This window comes from Petromyzon marinus, chromosome 58 (genome assembly GCF_048934315.1).
Source record: "Petromyzon marinus isolate PM22_M1 ecotype Great Lakes invasive population chromosome 58, UKy_Petmar_22M1.pri1.0, whole genome shotgun sequence".
Taxonomy (NCBI): Eukaryota; Metazoa; Chordata; class Hyperoartia; order Petromyzontiformes; family Petromyzontidae; genus Petromyzon; species Petromyzon marinus.
In genome coordinates, this window is record NC_133724.1 from 2,088,175 (window position 1) to 2,105,372 (window position 17,198).

Below are 17,198 nucleotides of genomic sequence, written 5' to 3' on the forward strand. Positions count from 1 at the left end.
AGCCGTCCCTTGGTGTGGACCTATCAGTTTCAAGGACAATGCATATATTATCATAGTATGCGGGTATTGTGGTTAATGCAGTAACATGAATCCTTGTAAAAAGGTTTCAGTTTTGTTGCAAGAAAAAAAGGGGAAAACCCCCTATTATTATATGATAGCTCAACAGTTAGTGGCTTCTCATCATGATCGTCGTCGTGTGGATGTTTTGTTTTTGTACAGCAGTAGCCGAATAACTCTAAACGCACGGCGATGTTGATGCTACATGTGGAGGGAGGTGGAGGGGGGAAGAGAGAGACACGCAAACTCTAAATATTATACAGCAGCAGGCATCGTCAGGATCGGGGTCGAACCCACGACCTCCTGTGTACCAGGCGAGGTAGTTAACATCTCACCACAGAGAGAGATACATGCAAACTTTAATTATACAGCAGGTATCGTCAGGATCGGGATCAAACCCACGACCTCCTGTGTACCAGGCGAGGTTGTTAACATCTCACCACAGAGAGACACGCAAACTCTAAATATTATACAGCAGCGGGCATCGTCAGGATCGGGGTCGAACCCACGACCTCCTGTGTACCAGGCGAGGTAGTTAACATCTCACCACAGAGAGAGACACGCAAACTCTACATAATATAAAGCAGGCATCGTCAGGATCGGGGTCGAACCCACGACCTCCTGTGTACCAGGCGAGGTAGTTAACATCTCACCACAGAGAGAGACACGCAAACTCTACATAATATAAAGCAGTTATCGTCAGGATCGGGATCAAACCCACGACCCCCTGTGTACCGGGCGAGGTAGTTAACATCTCACCACAGAGAGAGACACGCAAACTCTACATAATATACAGCAGGTATCGTCAGGATCGGGATCAAACCCACGACCTCTTGTGTACCAGGCGAGGTAGTTAACATCTCATAGCCACAGTGGCGCCTCAAATAATTATTAATCAATAATCAATAACAGGAGGTATAAGATGAGCAACAAAAGCAGTTTCAAATGTAGTTCATCTCCTAATGGGGCACCACGTCAAGCTTAGCGTGCCGATAAAACTCTTTAGTAATAATTCACCGTGTAACAATATTTATTTATTTTGTCCCTGGGTAGTAAGTGTTATTTTATAATTGCTTATGCCTCAAAAGTACTGAAAATTTGCTATTATTGCTCCCCACAAACTTTGCTTTTGTGACCAGGACAGTGATATTTTGAAATGTTCCTATTGTCAATGAGAAAACGTGGTGTGCATTTGTGTCATTCCTTCACGTAAAGTCCCGGCCACAAAAGCAAAGTTTGTGGGGAATAATAATAGCCATTTTCTATCGCTTTTTAGATATAACCAATGATGAAAAAAATAACACTGACTACCCAGGGACAAAAAATCGTGTTACATAGTGTGTATAATAATGATAACACAAAAAGAACCGCTAACAAAGTCACGGCTTCGGCACTGTGGAGGCGACGACGCTCAGTCGATGTCCCTAAAAAAAACGGCGGGAAAAAGAAAAACGGCGGGGAAAAAAACGTCGCCGCCCCATTTAACATTGATGAACCAAATGTCAAGAGTTTTGTCGACCCATTGTTTCACAGCCAGTCTGTGTTTAGTTAACGTTTGTGCGACGTTCGGTCACGGTCACACACACAGTTACCAACCCACCCAACAGCTATGACCATAACCACAACAATCATCTCAACTGTCACCACCACCACCACCAACCACACCAATCACCTCAACTATCACCACCAACCACAACAATCATCTTCTTTGGTTCTTTCGGTAAAGTCACGTAGAATGAGAATAAAATAATAAATTGATAAAATATTATTTTATTCCCATTCTACGTGACTTTACCGAAAGAACCAAAGAAGATGAATCATTGCAGTCACGAAAGCTTTAAATCGAAACACAACAATCATCTCAACTGTCACCACCACCAACAACAACCACAACAATCACCTCAACTATCACCACCAACCACAACAATCATCTCAACTGTCACCACAACCAACAACAACAACCACAACAATCACCTCAACTATCACCACCAACCACAACAATCATCTCAACTGTCACCACCACCAACAACAACCACAACAATCACCACCAACCACAACAATCACCTCCAACCACAACAATCACCTCAACTGTCACCACCAACCACAACAATCATCTCAACTGTCAAATTCCCGGCCTCGCATTGAACAAGAAGGCCTTTGGTGTTACTTGAAGGCTGTTAATAATTAGTTATAATAATAGGTGTTTTTGGCCAAAGTAACTATTATTTTTTCAAAGTTTTTACCTCAGAACTTGCACCGGAAATTTAACCGAATGCGCGGGGTGGTGGTGGGGGGGGAAAAAAAGTTGATTTATTTATTTGCTAGAGGGCGCGCCAACACCACCGCCCGGCCGCCTTTGTCTCCCTAGCACCGTGTACTCATTCGAGGCCGAGTCGACCTAGGGGAGGTCCAGACAATCGTCACCGATGTTGGCCGTGAGCGGGAATCAAACTCGGGTGGCCGGGTTCGTAGCGCAGCGCAGCGCTAACCGCTACACCACCGCTCCCCACACACACACAGAACAACACGCAACAATCGCAACTTAAGTGCCAGGCTAGGTGCACGCCGAGCCGGCAGGTGCCCCGAGTCGACTGAGTGAGATGAGTGGCCGATGCCCCCCCCCGCCCCCCTACTCGCTACGTTTAATCCGCCTTGACAACCGACACGTGATATTATTGTTTACAACAACAGTTGTTGTAAAAGAACAACAACTGTTCGTTAAAACGCCGGTTTACATTCATCCTTCACGGAAATGCTTTCGCGTACGTTGCAAGGCTCAAGGGCGCCGTAAAGGGGTGGAAGGTTAGGACGATTCTAAGGGCCCAGGCTCATTTAGGGCCCAGAAGAGCAGACCCCCTTTTTCTTTTCTTATTTATTTTCTCTTTTTTATACATACATTAAATGTGCTAGGGCCCCTTATGCACTAAATGTGTATTTTGTCCGTTTTGACCATAGATTTAATATTTAAAAAACAAATAATGTATTTACTGTTTCAGTCACACCCCTCCCCCTCACAATGGTTCATTCCACCTGCGCTGTCCGAGCTACGATCGCTAGTGTAGCGTCTCTTGCTTATTGCACTTGCTATGATGCAGTGCAGACAGTAACTATGCAATGTGCTAAGAATATTTTTTAAAGTATACTGGGCATGTTTATTGGGTTAAATTTTATCTGTAAAAAATGTAGGGGGCCCAGAAATTTTGGTTTCCATAGGGCCCAGAATTTCTGGCGGCACCCCTGCCAAGGCTTAATGTTAATTTAATTCGAGCGGCAAAGTTACATTGCCCCGCTAACTTGCAGCGCTGCGTTTTGCAAAGCCGCGCCACCTACGGCGTGAAACGTTCGAGGCCGTGGTTAGGGAAAGATTATGTGTGTGGCTGTTCAAAATGTTTAGCGTACTTCCCGACATGCAACAAACTTGACATTTGCCACGTGGGTACTTTCCAGATTGTACGCCATGCAAAAAAATTAAAAATTCACTTTTGTTTTTTCTTAGGCGTGGGGGAGCTCAATAATGTATTTAGTTTTTGCACGGCAAGTGAGCTGTGACGTCACATCTGTCACGTGACCCGCGCACGTGGAAGCGTGACGCATTGTATTGTAGTGGTTAGCGCGCTGTCTGTGTGTTTATCTGTGTGTGTATGTGTGTGTCTGTCTGTGTGTGGGGAGCGGTAGTGTAGCGGTTAGTGCTACACTGCGCTATTAACCTGGCGACCCGAGTTCGATTCCCGCTCACGGCCAACACCAGTGACGATTATCTGAACCGGTCCCGGGCCTCCCCTAGGTCGACTCAGCCTCAAATGAGTACCTGGTGTGGTGTGTAAACATCGTCACTAGGGAGACAAAGGCGGTCGGGCGTGGTGCTGGCCACCCACCCCCTCGTGTACCGTTCCGGCCTTCATAGGTGCTCGCTAACAGCACTTGCCCCTACAGTCTGTTAAGGCTATATGGGGGATCTTTGTGTGTGGAAGCGTAACGCATTGTAGTGTAGCGGTTAGCGCTACGCCGCGCTACGAACCCGGCGACCCGAGTTCGATTCCTGCTCACGGCCACCACCGGTGACGATTATTTTAACCGCTTCTGGGCCTCCCCTAGGTCGACTCAGCCTCAAACGATTAACTGGTGTGCTGTGTGAACATCGCCACTTGGGGGACAAAAGCGGCCGGGTGTGGTGAATCCAAGTCCCGCGCGAAGCCGGGTAGTTAAGCTAGTAAGTAATATTAAAAAAAACACTTTTTTTAAAAACACGCTTTAATGAAATGTACCGTACTAGTAATGGTAGAACTCCACGACCCCAGGAAGTGGCCCCAAAACTTGCCACAACGTAAGACCGTGGTGATTTACAACCAACGTTAGTTGACCGTGGACGATTAGACCCAAGCCGAACCATAACATATACAAAATAATGTTAATTTTTTAAAAATGATATAATACAGTATTGTCACCAGTCTGACATAAGTATACCAAGTTTGCAGTCGATATGACATTGGGAAGTGGGTTAAAATTGAGATACAAGATTTGAGGATACAACAACAGAGTGAGTTAATAAAAGTGTGTAATCAACACATTCCTGCGGAGGGAGCTGGTAGGAACGTTGGGTTGCTCGGTCAATGGCCAGGGTCAACGGCGGCACCACGTGGTGTATTCCGCACAATATGCCCGACTGTGAGGGCGGGCACAAGCCGGCGTGAGTAGGTTAAACGTTGAGTTTTATAAGGGCACCACGGGGTGACCAGCCCCTCCCCACCCAGCCCCACCCCTCCCATTTTTGGATGCAAGACGGACGGACGGACAAAATAATCCCCTGTGGGCTGGTGTAATAACCAGGAGGTTCCTACCAGTATAAAAAGCGAGTAATAATAAAAAACGAGTAATAATAAAAAAAGCGAGTAATAATAAACAGGTCCCTGTAGGGTGGGCTGGTAGGACAAGTCTCTGCGCTGTCTATTGCTGATTTTACACCCAACAGCACGAGACGAGATTTCACTTCGTTAAAGTATTGAAAGGGGACGGACGGACGGACACATTAATCTATTGCAGGCTGGTACACTCAGTTTACAACTTCGTTCCTACCAGTACAAAGCGAGTATTAATTAAAAAAGCGTGTAATAAAAAGCGAGTAATAATAAAAAAGCGAGTATTAATAAAAAAAATGCCTCCAGGGTGCGACCGTGCAAGGCAAATCAAATCTTTGAGCCCCCCACCGCACCGATCGCCACACCACTCCCCGCGCTGATGATGTCCTTTACTGAATGATGCAATGTGGGGCCATCCATAAATGACGTCACGCACCTTGAGAAATGTGACGTCACATCAAAATGCGCAACTTGAAATAAATATAGACGACACGTTCTACTTAATTAAGTAGACTTTTTTAAATAAATGTTTTCTCCTACAACATCAGAGTGCAGCGCCACATTAAATACGCACTACTACGATGACAATAGTTTAAAGCGATTTGAAACGTTTTATTTTTTGGGGGGGGGGAGGGGGCACAGCATTGTGACGTCATATTTGAGGGGGGGTCTGACTTTGTGTGACGAAGGGGGTGGGGGGGGTTCAAAAATCGTCCAAAATCTTGTGACGTCATTTATGGGCGGCCCCTAATGCTAAAGGTCGCCCTCATTGCACACAACCCGGACGGACCCGGGCCGTGTTCTTGCAGTTCACGGCCATTCAATGCAGAGTCGAACGCCGCCGCTGTGAGTAGGGGGCCGTCCATAAATGACGTCACGCGATTTTGGACGATTTTTGACCCCCCCCCCCACCCCCTTCGTCACACGGCGTCACAAAAAGTCAGACCCCCCCTCAAATATGACGTCACAAAGCTCTGCCCCCCCGCAAATATGACGTCACAAAGCTCTACCCTCCCCCCTCAAATATGACGTCACAAAGCTCTGCCCCCCCCTCAAATATGACGTCACAAAGCTCTGCCCCCCCCCTCCACACAAAAAAATAAAACATGCTTCAAATCGCTTTAAACTATTGTCATTGTAGCGCGTATTTAATGTGGCGCTGCACTCTGATGTTGTGGGAGAAAACATTTATATAAAAAAGTCTATTTAATTAAGTAGAACGTGTCGTCTATACTTATTTAAAGTTGCGCATTTTGATGTGACGTCACATTTCTCAAACCCCCCCCCCCCTCGTCACACGTCGTCACAAATGTCTGACCCCCCCCCCCTCCCTAGGTGCGTGACGTCATTTACGGACGGTCCCCTAGATGGCGGTTCTGTGCGTCGCCCGAACGGAGGGATTCCCTGACGCGCCGTGACGCGGGACAAACGTAATTGGAATCTTCATTTAGACCGCTGGAGAAATCCGATGAGCTATGAAGCTCTTTTTTTTTTACGTCACAGATGTCCTGCAATTTCAAGCCTCAAGCGGCTGTAACTCCTTTCCAACGTGATTGCCATTGGACACGTCTCTTATTTATTTTTATTTTGTTGAAACTTGTTTTTTGTTATAGTCATTAGAGAGCCCAGCATACGATGCGGATTTCAAAAAGTTGGGGGGGGGGGTGGAAACAAGGGATGTCCCCCCCCGCACCTCCGGCTAACACGATTGGCTATGTATGGTGCGAGAGAAGTTCAACGTATTCTTGGTTCTTTCGGTAAAGTCACCACGTAGAAAGGGGAAACAATAAAATAATAAAAATATAAAACAATACAATTCTCACGACGTTTCCGACTGCAACACAAGCAATCATCATCATATTTTTATTATTTTTTAAAATTATTTTATCGTTTCCCTTCTACGTGGTGACTTTTACCGAAAGAACAAAGAATATGAATCCCTGCAGTCACGAAAGCTTTTGGATCAAAGTTCAACGTACATAACAAGCTAGTTGCTGGATGTGTTACTGGCACCCGATGTGTACGCTATGGCACCTGCTGCACATGGTGTCACACCCGTCGTGTACGCTGTCACACCCGTCGTGTATGCTGTCACACCCATCGTGTATGCTGTCACCTGCTGTATACGCTGTCACACCTGCTGCATACGCTGTCACATCCGTCGTGTACGCTGTTACACCCGTCGTGTATGCTGTCACACCCATCGTGTATGCTGTCACACCTGCTGTATACGCTGTCACACCCGTCGTGTACGCTGTCACACCCGTCGTGTATGCTGTCACACCCATCGTGTATGCTGTCACACCTGCTGTATACGCTGTCACACCCATCGTGTACGCTGTCACACCCGTCGTGTACGCTGTCACACCCGTCGTGTATGCTGTCACACCCATCGTGTATGCTGTCACACCTGCTGTATACGCTGTCACACCCGTCGTGTACGCTGTCACACCCGTCGTGTATGCTGTCACACCCATCGTGTATGCTGTCACACCCATCGTGTACGCTGTCACACCCGTCGTGTATGCTGTCACACCCATCGTGTATGCTGTCACACCCGTCGTGTACGCTGTCACACCCATCGTGTATGCTGTCACACCTGCTGTATACACTGTCACACCCGTCGTGTACGCTGTCACACCCATCGTGTACGCTGTCACACCCGTCGTGTACGCTGTCACACCCGTCGTGTACGCTGTCACACCTGACTGCGATCGATCGCCCACAGCGTGAGCCGAGAGGTAACAGCCGAGGCGAGGGACGACGACGACGACGACGAGGACGACGACGACGAGAGGGACGACGGCGACGATGGCGGTTCCACCAAGGAACGACTACGCCAGCTCGCTGGTGGTGAAGAATAAGCGCAAGCTGGTGGATTGCCTCTCCGAGTGCCTGCCCCAGTTCCTTGGCGCGCGCTCCGGGCAGGTCGTGGCTCTGGGCCCCTACGACAAGGACTTCGCCCGGGACCTGGTCGATGTCTTCAAGAAGGACGGCGGGCGGGCGGCCTGGTTCCTGCTGGCGCTCAAGGAGCTCCAGGCGGAGCGCGGCGACGTGCGGGAGGCGCTGAAGAACGTCAGCTGGACGGACGGCGCCTTCAGTGCCTGTAAATCGGCCCCCGGCTCGCTCGCAAACCCGTTTTCTTGTCCGGCCTTGCGTTTCACAATCGGAACCTTTTGCTTTGGGAGTCCCGATTCGTCGGTGATGCTTTTTTTTCTTTTTTGCCACCACGGATGTCCGTCCGGTGGTTCGCGAAACTTATTTTTGCGCCGTACGTAACCAGCCCGCTGCTTAATCGGAGGTCGTTGTGTTTCTGCTCTGTGCCGTTTAGTTACTCGCAAAGAGTCCAGCGATGCACCTGATGGGATGCAGATTGGAATACCAAGCAGGATATTCCAGGTAGTACACGCTCACACGTTTGTACCTACGTATGTTCAACTTATTTCGCACCGTACGTAGCTTATCGTCACACGATGATGAGCCACTTCATTGAGCTATCGTTTGTGATAGCCAGGTTGTTTCTGAAAAAAGAGCTTTATAGCTCAGTGGGCCCTTACCTGGTTAACCAAAAATAGTTGATGGTTTACCATATGGAAAACCAACCAATCGCACGCAGTACAAGTGCACAATGTAAGGCCTCCTGAGCTGATGCAAGTCCTTTGATGTTGAATAACATCGGAGGCTTCGCCATCTTCTTAATATCCCCAGCGCTGAGTCTGAACCACCAGGCCACACCACTGTAGGTTGTTAGACAACGCTGAGGCTGAACCACCAGGCCACACCACTGTAGGTTGTTAGACAACGCTGAGGCTGAACCACCAGGCCACACCACTGTAGGTTGTTAGACAGTCAGCGCTGAGTCTGAACCACCAGGCCACACCACTGTAGGTTGTTAGACAGCGCTGAGGCTGAACCACCAGGCCACACCACTGTAGGTTGTTAGACAGTCAGCGCTGAGTCTGAACCACCAGGCCACACCACTGTAGGTTGTTAGACAGCCAGCGCTGAGTCTAAACCACCAGACCACACCACTGTAGGTTGTTAGACAGTCAGCGCTGAGGCTGAACCACCAGGCCACACCACTGTAGGTTGTTAGACAACGCTGAGGCTGAACCACCAGGCCACACCACTGTAGGTTGTTAGACAGTCAGCGCTGAGTCTGAACCACCAGGCCACACCACTGTAGGTTGTTAGACAGCCAGCGCTGAGTCTAAACCACCAGACCACACCACTGTAGGTTGTTAGACAGTCAGCGCTGAGGCTGAACCACCAGGCCACACCACTGTAGGTTGTTAGACAACGCTGAGTCTGAACCACCAGGCCACACCACTGTAGGTTGTTAGACAACGCTGAGGCTGAACCACCAGGCCACACCACTGTAGGTTGTTAGACAGCCAGCGCTGAGTCTAAACCACCAGACCACACCACTGTAGGTTGTTAGACAGTCAGCGCTGAGTCTGAACCACCAGGCCACACCACTGTAGGTTGTTAGACAGCGCTGAGGCTGAACCACCAGGCCACACCACTGTAGGTTGTTAAACAGCACTGAGTCTGAACCACCAGGCCACACCACTGTAGGTTGTTAGACAGTGCTGAGGCTGAACCACCAGGCCACACCACTGTAGGTTGTTAGACAGTCAGCGCTGAGTCTGAACCACCAGGCCACACCATTTGCACTGAGAGGTTGTGTTTTTGTCTTCTTGCAGAACCCCTACATCATCAAGTCGGGAGGCATCCATGCGTTTATACTGAACGTCATGCACAGTGGACGAATGTACCGAAACGGCTCTGAGAGGGACGTTTCTCTGCTGGAAACGCTCTTTGGCGAGATGAAGGCCAACGTCACGAGCGGAGCAAAACAACACACCTTGGTTCGTGTACTGCGAGCGTGTGTGCGTGTCTGATGATTGGACGAGCGCGCGTGTGTGAGTATGCACGTTGGACTTCTTTAGCACCGTACGTAGCCAACGCGTGCGTTTGCGTGTGCTGAACAAGGGCCGCGAAATATCGTGGATGTCCGTTAGCTATACAGAGTAAAAGCTTGGATTGCGAGTGACTTGGTCTGCGAGTGTTTTGCAAGACGAGCAAAAATTAGCAAATATTAATTTGATGAACGAGCGAGGGTCTTGCAATACGAGTAGCACGTGTAGATGCTTTGTCTGCCGAGCGTCACGTGATCACAACTGATATACGAGTGCATTGACATAAGAGTGCTTTGGATTACAAACACGTTTCCGGAACGAATTATGGGAGGTGCGGCGGAAGGACAAGCAGTTGTAAAGAAATGTTTTCAATATATAGTGTTGTGTAATGTAGTGTATGGTAGTGTCGTGTATAGCAATGTATTGTCGCGTATAGCGTAGTCGATCTTGTATCGTGCATAGTGTAGTGTAATGTTCTGCATGACAACTTCTGTCATGCCGTATGTAGTCAAGCGCCCTGATCGGAGGTGCGGGTGAAGGATGAGCAGTCGCAATGCGACGTTTCCCGCGCGCAGTCTCTCACACCCACCGTGGTCCGTGTGTTTGTGCACGCACGCTCGCGATCCGCGTACGCGCAGGGAATCATGGAAGACCTGCAGGAGTTCAAGAGGCAGGTGCACGAGCTGGAACCGGACTGCGTCGTCATCTGCCTCATGTCCCACGGGAGGAAGAACTGTATCTTGGGCAACGACAAGGGGGAGCTGGAGCTGCAGTGGGTCTTCGACGAGTTCAACTCGAAGAACTGCGAGGCGCTTCAGAACAAGCCGAAGGTGTTCATCGTCCAGGCCTGCCGGGGAGGTGCGAGGTGCCGACGTCGCGGCCCGGCGCGCCGGCATCGTCGCGTTCACAGCAGCCGGATCATAAGAGACACCCGCAGGGTGGTGGTGGTGGTGGTGGTGGGGGGGGTCGTGCTTTGTCCACGCCTACATTGAACTTCTCTCGCGCCGCACGTAGCCATAGCCTGTGCTTAGTCGGATGGCGCGGCAGGGGAAGGGCAACGTAAGTAAGCACGGAAAACGGTTCGAGAGAAATGCGGTTTTTATTTCTTCGATACGATGGTCGAGAATCGGAATATTTGTTTAGACTGCAGGAGGAATCCGATGAGCTATGAAGCTCTTTTTTAACAGATTTCCAGTAAGGGGCACGGGCTGAGAACGTTACAACAGTTACAAAAAACGATAGGAGTGCAAGGTATAGGATGAAACTAAACAATTTTTATCTCACCAGGTAAGGTCCACTGAGCGGTTAGCCAAGTCGCTTCTGAAAAAGAAGCTATCACAAATGAAAGCTTAACGGAACGGCTCATCATCATCATCACGTGGAAATTTTTAGCAGTAGCCAAATACTCTAAATGCATGATGTCGATTCTAAACGTGGAGGGAATAACCCGGAGGACCCGGAGAAAAATCCATGGGACAATGGGCAGGGAGAGACACGCAAACTCTAAATATACAGCAGCAGGCGTCAGGGTCGGGATTGAACCCACTACCTCCTGCATACCAGGCGAGGTAGTTAACATCTCATAGCCACTCAAGTGTACCCCCACCCCCCTTCCAAGTTGTCATGGGGTGGCGATGACGTGTCCCCAACGGTAGCGCGTTTGCCGCTTGTTGTTGCTGCAGAGTTTTGCGGTGCGTATTTGGCGGGCATCCCCGGTTATTCCTTGCGGGTTGCGCGTAATTAACGAGGTGCAGTGACGTGCCCCCGCCGACCTCCCGCGCGCCGGGCGACGTAGTTAACATCTCGCCCTGTCGCCGCCGTGTCTCTCCGCGTTGCAGAGGAGAAGGACAACGTGGAAGCGGACAGCGTGAGCGAAACCCCGCTACGTCCGCAGAAGTACGCGGACATGCTCAAGGTGTTCAGCTCCCCCGAAGGTACCGTCGCTTGGAGACAGGGGATCGGCGGTGCCGGCGCCGTGACAACGGACTGGGACGGAATCGCCTATCGTGCCTATCAAAAAACAGGGAGGGGGGGGGGCGTGTCACACGACGCCACACTAACCAATGGGATTACTCGATCCACGGATCGATAACTGCCATCGACTTTGCCGGGGTCGACTGAGCAGAATCGATACAATACACCTCGATTCACGCTCCACAGGACTATATATGGGGCAACGCCACGCCAGCTCTCTTCCATGTGTGGTTACGCCGACACACGTTCTTACTAAGAGCCTTCATTTCGGACACAACTCTATCTCTAGGCAGGGCCGGATCAAGGCGCGGGGCTTTAGGGGCTGCAGCACAGGGGCCTCCGTCAGCTGGAGGGCCTCCAGAGATCAAGTTAAAAGTTATTTCACTTCTGAATGCTGAATTTTATTAGTTGTTAACTTTGTTTTCCTTTTGAAAATATTACTGGGGGCCTCACAGTACCTGTAGCCCAGGGGCCTACAAAATCTTAATCGGGCCCTGTCCCCTCCCCAACTGCTGTCCCCTTTTATATCCTCCGAGCCTCCCTTTCTGAAAGCTTCGCTCACCCAACTCCCTTCAGCCAATCCTCGTCCTCCTCCTCCAATGGTTGTCAACCGTCGCCCCCCACGGTCAACCCTCGCCTCATTACCCGCCTTTTACGTTTGAATCTCCCCTCCAATCAACTTTGAATCTCTTATCCTAACCAGTCGTCTTTGAGGCCTCCCTGCACCGATCAGAGGCCTTGATTGAGTTCCTGACTGTCCGTTCCGACACGCACGCTTATGTCAGGCGAGTGGTCTGTCGCCTCAGTCATTACACGTGTATGGGCAGATCTTCGATCGGCGATTTCGTCGGCCGTCCGATTTTATTGCATTACAGCGCCGTGATGCGCCGCAACGACGGACTGCGAGCCAATCGCACAACACGTGGATGTTAGCCAATCAAAACGGGGGGGGGGGGCATTTCGCACAACGCCGTACTAACCAATGGGATTCCCTGATCACGATTGACTCTCGACGAACCGATGACTCCAACGTGTTTCTCGGATCGACTGTGAGCAGAATCGATGATAAATCGTGATTCAGGTGCCGCAAGACCAAATGTGGGCAGAGACATGCCCCCTACGTGCAACGCCACGCCTACTCTCTTCCATGTATGTGCTGCTTTGGTGATTTTGTCAGTTGCCGGATTACACTTGATCATCGATTATAATCGCGGGATTATCCGGCTTCGAATCTTATCCGTCAGTCCTGGGCCGATCCGGCAAAACCGCTCCAAAGGCAGTAACCAGTACGGCCATCGGCACCATGTGCGTGACGGAAAAAGTTTATATGCTTAAAAAAAATCGGTGTTAAATATTATATACAGTACATTATGCACTACATGCAAAAACGCAAAGAATGAAAATACTGCACGTATACAACGTTTTTCGTGACTAATAACTGGAGGAATAAAAAACAAATATAGACGGTGCGATCCGGCGAAAACCCAAGCGCGCGTAATTCGGCGTTCGCCGTAACAGCGCCGATCTGAAGGCCGCACCGGTCCAGTGATCGTCAAACACACGTTGTTGAGCGCAGTAATACGTCCATCGCCCCATGCAGAGTCTTCGGGGTGAGAGTGGTAAGTACGGTATGCACGCAAATTAAAACAAATTTAAAACACTGAAGAAAACATACACACACAACGCAACTAAAAACATGTCATACGAGAAAAAAAATAAGCTCTTGTAAATAATGATTCGCGATTGTCTGGCAAAAACCGGGGTACCCCCTTCCCCCCCCCCTCCCCCCGGAAGCCGCCGGATAATCGATGATCGACTGCATTTTGTATTCCAGCGCAGCCCAGAAACACCGTTGAAAGGGCAGTTTTTTTTATTATACATCTCATTAGTGATGAACGAAAATAATAACACAGCCCTCCATCAACCCTCTGCCGTGTCGGTCGTAGGGGTTGATTGACCATACTTCACCTCGCTGGTCAGCACACCGGTTGTGTGTTGGGAGGGTAAAACCCACTGCAACATTTGCATTTCGTTTCGCCGGTAATTACAACCGGCATCATCAGGCGTTGATGATGCTAGTGACGAATTGGCACGTGTTGTTTACACGGCGAACCTTTACTATTTGGCCGTGTCGGGTGGTGGCGGGTTTGACGACACATTTGTATTTACGCGATCTAACCCAAAAGAACCTATGGATATTATTGGTCGCGAAAGCCTCCTACGTGTGAAACTCGTGGTGGCTACGCCCTAGGCAGTGTGCCTACTGCGTCTACTGGATAATACGGCCCTGGTCGGTCAGTAGGTGGGTGGGTAAGTGGGTGGGTGGGTGAGTGAGCGAACGGGTGGGTGAGCGGGTGGGTGGGTGAGTGAGCGGGTGGGTGAACGGGTGGGTGGGTAAGTGGGTGGGTGAGCGAGCGAGCAGGTGGGTGAACGGGTGGGTGAGCGGGTGGGTGGGTGAGCGAGCGGGTGGGTGAACGGGTGGGTGGGTAAGTGGGTGGGTGGGTGAGCGAGCGGGTGGGTGAACGGGTGGGTGGGTGAGCGGGTGGGTGAGCGGGTGGGTGAGCGGGCGGGTGGATGAGCGGGCGGGTGGGTGAGCGAGCGAGTGGGTGAGCGAGCGAGCGGGTGGGTGAGCGAGCGAGCGGGTGGGTGAGCGAGCGAGCGGGTGGGTGAGCGAGCGAGTGGGTGGGCGAGTGGGCCCTCGGCACAGTAGGTAGATAATACGGCCCAGCTTAAAATAGAAACCTAATGTAGCAGTGACACCATTTCGTAGTAAACCAATGTAACCACCCAAACTACACAAATGATCTCTCTCCTGAAGCCCTCTCGTCATGGCGAGCACCAGGATCTTGGCGAGTGGCATGGAACGCCTGAACCACGGTGCTGCTGACATTTTGCAAGCGCACATTTAGGGAGGTTTATCATGGCCTCGTCAGTGACTTATTGACCCTGGGAGTCTCCAACTGCTGTAATATTGACCACTGTGTGTCTCGCAGATCATCTTTCCTTCCGCAAGCCGGAGGAGGGATCCCTGCTGATTCAGAATATTGGCAAGGTCTTCCTTCAGCACATGAACACCATGCACGTTATGGACATGATGACGATGGTGAGGCTCCGCCACCCCCCCCCCCCCGTAGACAAAGATCCCCCAAATAGCCTTCAACAGACTGTTGGCGCAAGTGCTGTTAGCGAGCACCTATTAATGTGGGCACAGCACTTTTTTTACCAGGTAAGGTCCCGCTGAGCTATGTAGTTATTTTTTCAGAAGCGACCCCCTGGCTATCGCAAATGATAGCTCAACGAAAGTGGCTTATCACGTGGGGAATGTATAGCAGCGAAGTAACTCTTTAAACGCACCTTGCTGATTCTAAACGTGTAGGTGAAAAACCGGCGAGGACCCCGGTGGGGAAAAAATCCACGCGATTTGTTTTTGAAAAGCAGCGCGGCGATTCCCGTCACACGATTGGTGAATCAGACAAGTCCAATTGGTGGCATTTCTGGGTGTTAGCCAGCGGGCCGTACGAACGCCTCGAGCGCCATTTATGCGGCCACAGGCCAACCAGTACAGCATATTTGCAATGCATCAATAGCATTATTCATAAGAGGGTTTTTTTTGGGTTAGATCACGTAAATGTGTGTCGTTAAAACCCGCCACCACCGGCACGGCCAACTAGTAAGGTTCGTCACGTAAACAGAACGTGGCCAATTCGTCACTAGTACAGCACTAGTGTATAGTGTAGTGTATAGTGTAGTATACTAGTACAGCACTAGTGTGTAGTGTAGTGTATAGTGTAGTATACTAGTACAGCACTAGTGTATACTGTAGTGTATAGTGTAGTATACTAGTACATCACTAGTGTATAGTGTATAGTGTAGTATACTAGTACAGCACTAGTGTATAGTGTAGTGTATAGTGTAGTATACTAGTACATCACTAGTGTGTAGTGTAGTGTATAGTGTAGTATACTAGTACAGCACTAGTGTATACTGTAGTGTATAGTGTAGTATACTAGTACATCACTAGTGTATAGTGTAGTGTATAGTGTAGTATACTAGTACAGCACTAGTGTATAGTGTAGTGTATAGTGTAGTATACTAGTACAGCACTAGTGTATAGTGTAGTGTATAAGTGTAGTGTATAGTGTAGTATACTAGTACAGTACTAGTGTATAGTGTAGTATACTAGTACAGTACTAGTGTATAGTGTAGTGTATAGTGTAGTATACTAGTACAGCACTAGTGTATAGTGTAGTGTATATTGTATTATATAGTGTAGTGTATAGTGTAGTGTATAGTGTAGTGTATAGTGTAGTATACTAGTACAGCACCAACGTTTGTGTGTTGGAGAGCCACGCCACAACATTTACAACCTGAGTACGACGTTTCGCCAGTAATTACAACCAGCTTCATCAGGCGACAGCCAGATTTGTTAAGTCCACCTGTTTCGTTCCTTATAAAGAGGCGTAGATGTGGTGACCACGCTTCTGAGTCCCTTGCGCAAAGTGTGGTGGGGGAGATTGCCGAGGTAACGTACATGATGCATGTGCATTATGCGAGCCCTTTGAGCTTGTCCTTCCTGTCCATTGTGTATTAAAATAGCCTATTGAAGTATGGTGCCCTGTATAGGCATGTACCATTTTACATTTACCGACGCATTTATATATTTACGCGATCTAACACAAAAGAAAAACCTCTATAATGGATATTGGTCGTGAAAGCCTACGTGTTAAACTGAACACCATTATGTAGTATATTATATATGTGGTATATAATGTATAGCGAGGGCTCTGTACTCATCGCGGCTTGCCGCTGCTGTGTTGCCCCGTGTGGTGGGACAGGTGACCAAGGAGATAGGCAATCAAGACTTTTTAATGAATAGCAGAAAAGTTAAGGTCATTCCTGTTGTGGAGACCACACTCACAAAGAGTCTCTACCTGTGCGACACCGCTTAGCTACACCCGGACACACCCTGCCTTCACCCTTCTCCCATTACCTTCGCCTCCTCCTTCCAGTAGCTTAGTTGTGCGTCACGCTTTGATGTAAACAATCGCGGTGAAGGTGCCTCTACGGTAGTGCCGTCCCGCGTCTTCGTTCTCCGACGTGTTTTTGACGTCGTGCCGAACAGCATCGTGCCGTTCTGATGGTGCATTTTTTAAAAAAAATCACTCATTCCTGATTCAAACAAATAATTACACGGTATTCCCTCATTATTTGTAACTAGGGAGACAGAGGCAGCCCGGGTGTGGTGCCGGCCTTCATAGGTGCTGCTTGCTAATAGGACCTTCCGCAACATTCTGTTCGGGCTATACGGGGATCTTTGTTTTTTGTGTGGTGGTGCGAGGCTTTGGAGGACCGGGGTTGTTGGACCAGGGCTGTTGGGTTTTTTTTAATA

General features: G+C 49.4%; 1 protein-coding gene across 5 annotated transcripts in view; it reads left to right on the forward strand.

Annotated features, from left to right (window-relative positions):
- LOC116955107 (caspase-14-like) overlaps nt 1-17,198 on the forward strand; it is a 29,734-nt gene that overhangs the window by 11,488 nt on the left and 1,048 nt on the right. For 2 of the 5 annotated variants that reach the window (XM_076052843.1, XM_032976085.2), the window contains 7 exons: nt 7,642-8,019; nt 8,245-8,312; nt 9,620-9,784; nt 10,474-10,693; nt 11,674-11,769; nt 14,803-14,912; nt 16,645-16,957. In XM_076052843.1, the coding sequence (XP_075908958.1) occupies nt 7,725-8,019; nt 8,245-8,312; nt 9,620-9,784; nt 10,474-10,693; nt 11,674-11,769; nt 14,803-14,912; nt 16,645-16,758 (1,068 nt within the window). In that variant the 5' untranslated portion in view covers nt 7,642-7,724 and the 3' untranslated portion in view covers nt 16,759-16,957. Of the gene's footprint in view, nt 1-4,152; nt 4,268-6,251; nt 6,344-7,641; nt 8,020-8,244; nt 8,313-9,619; nt 9,785-10,473; nt 10,694-11,673; nt 11,770-14,802; nt 14,913-16,644; nt 16,958-17,198 lie in introns of those variants that run through there. The other 3 variants (XM_076052842.1, XM_032976089.2, XM_076052844.1) reach the window with 3 other exon arrangements.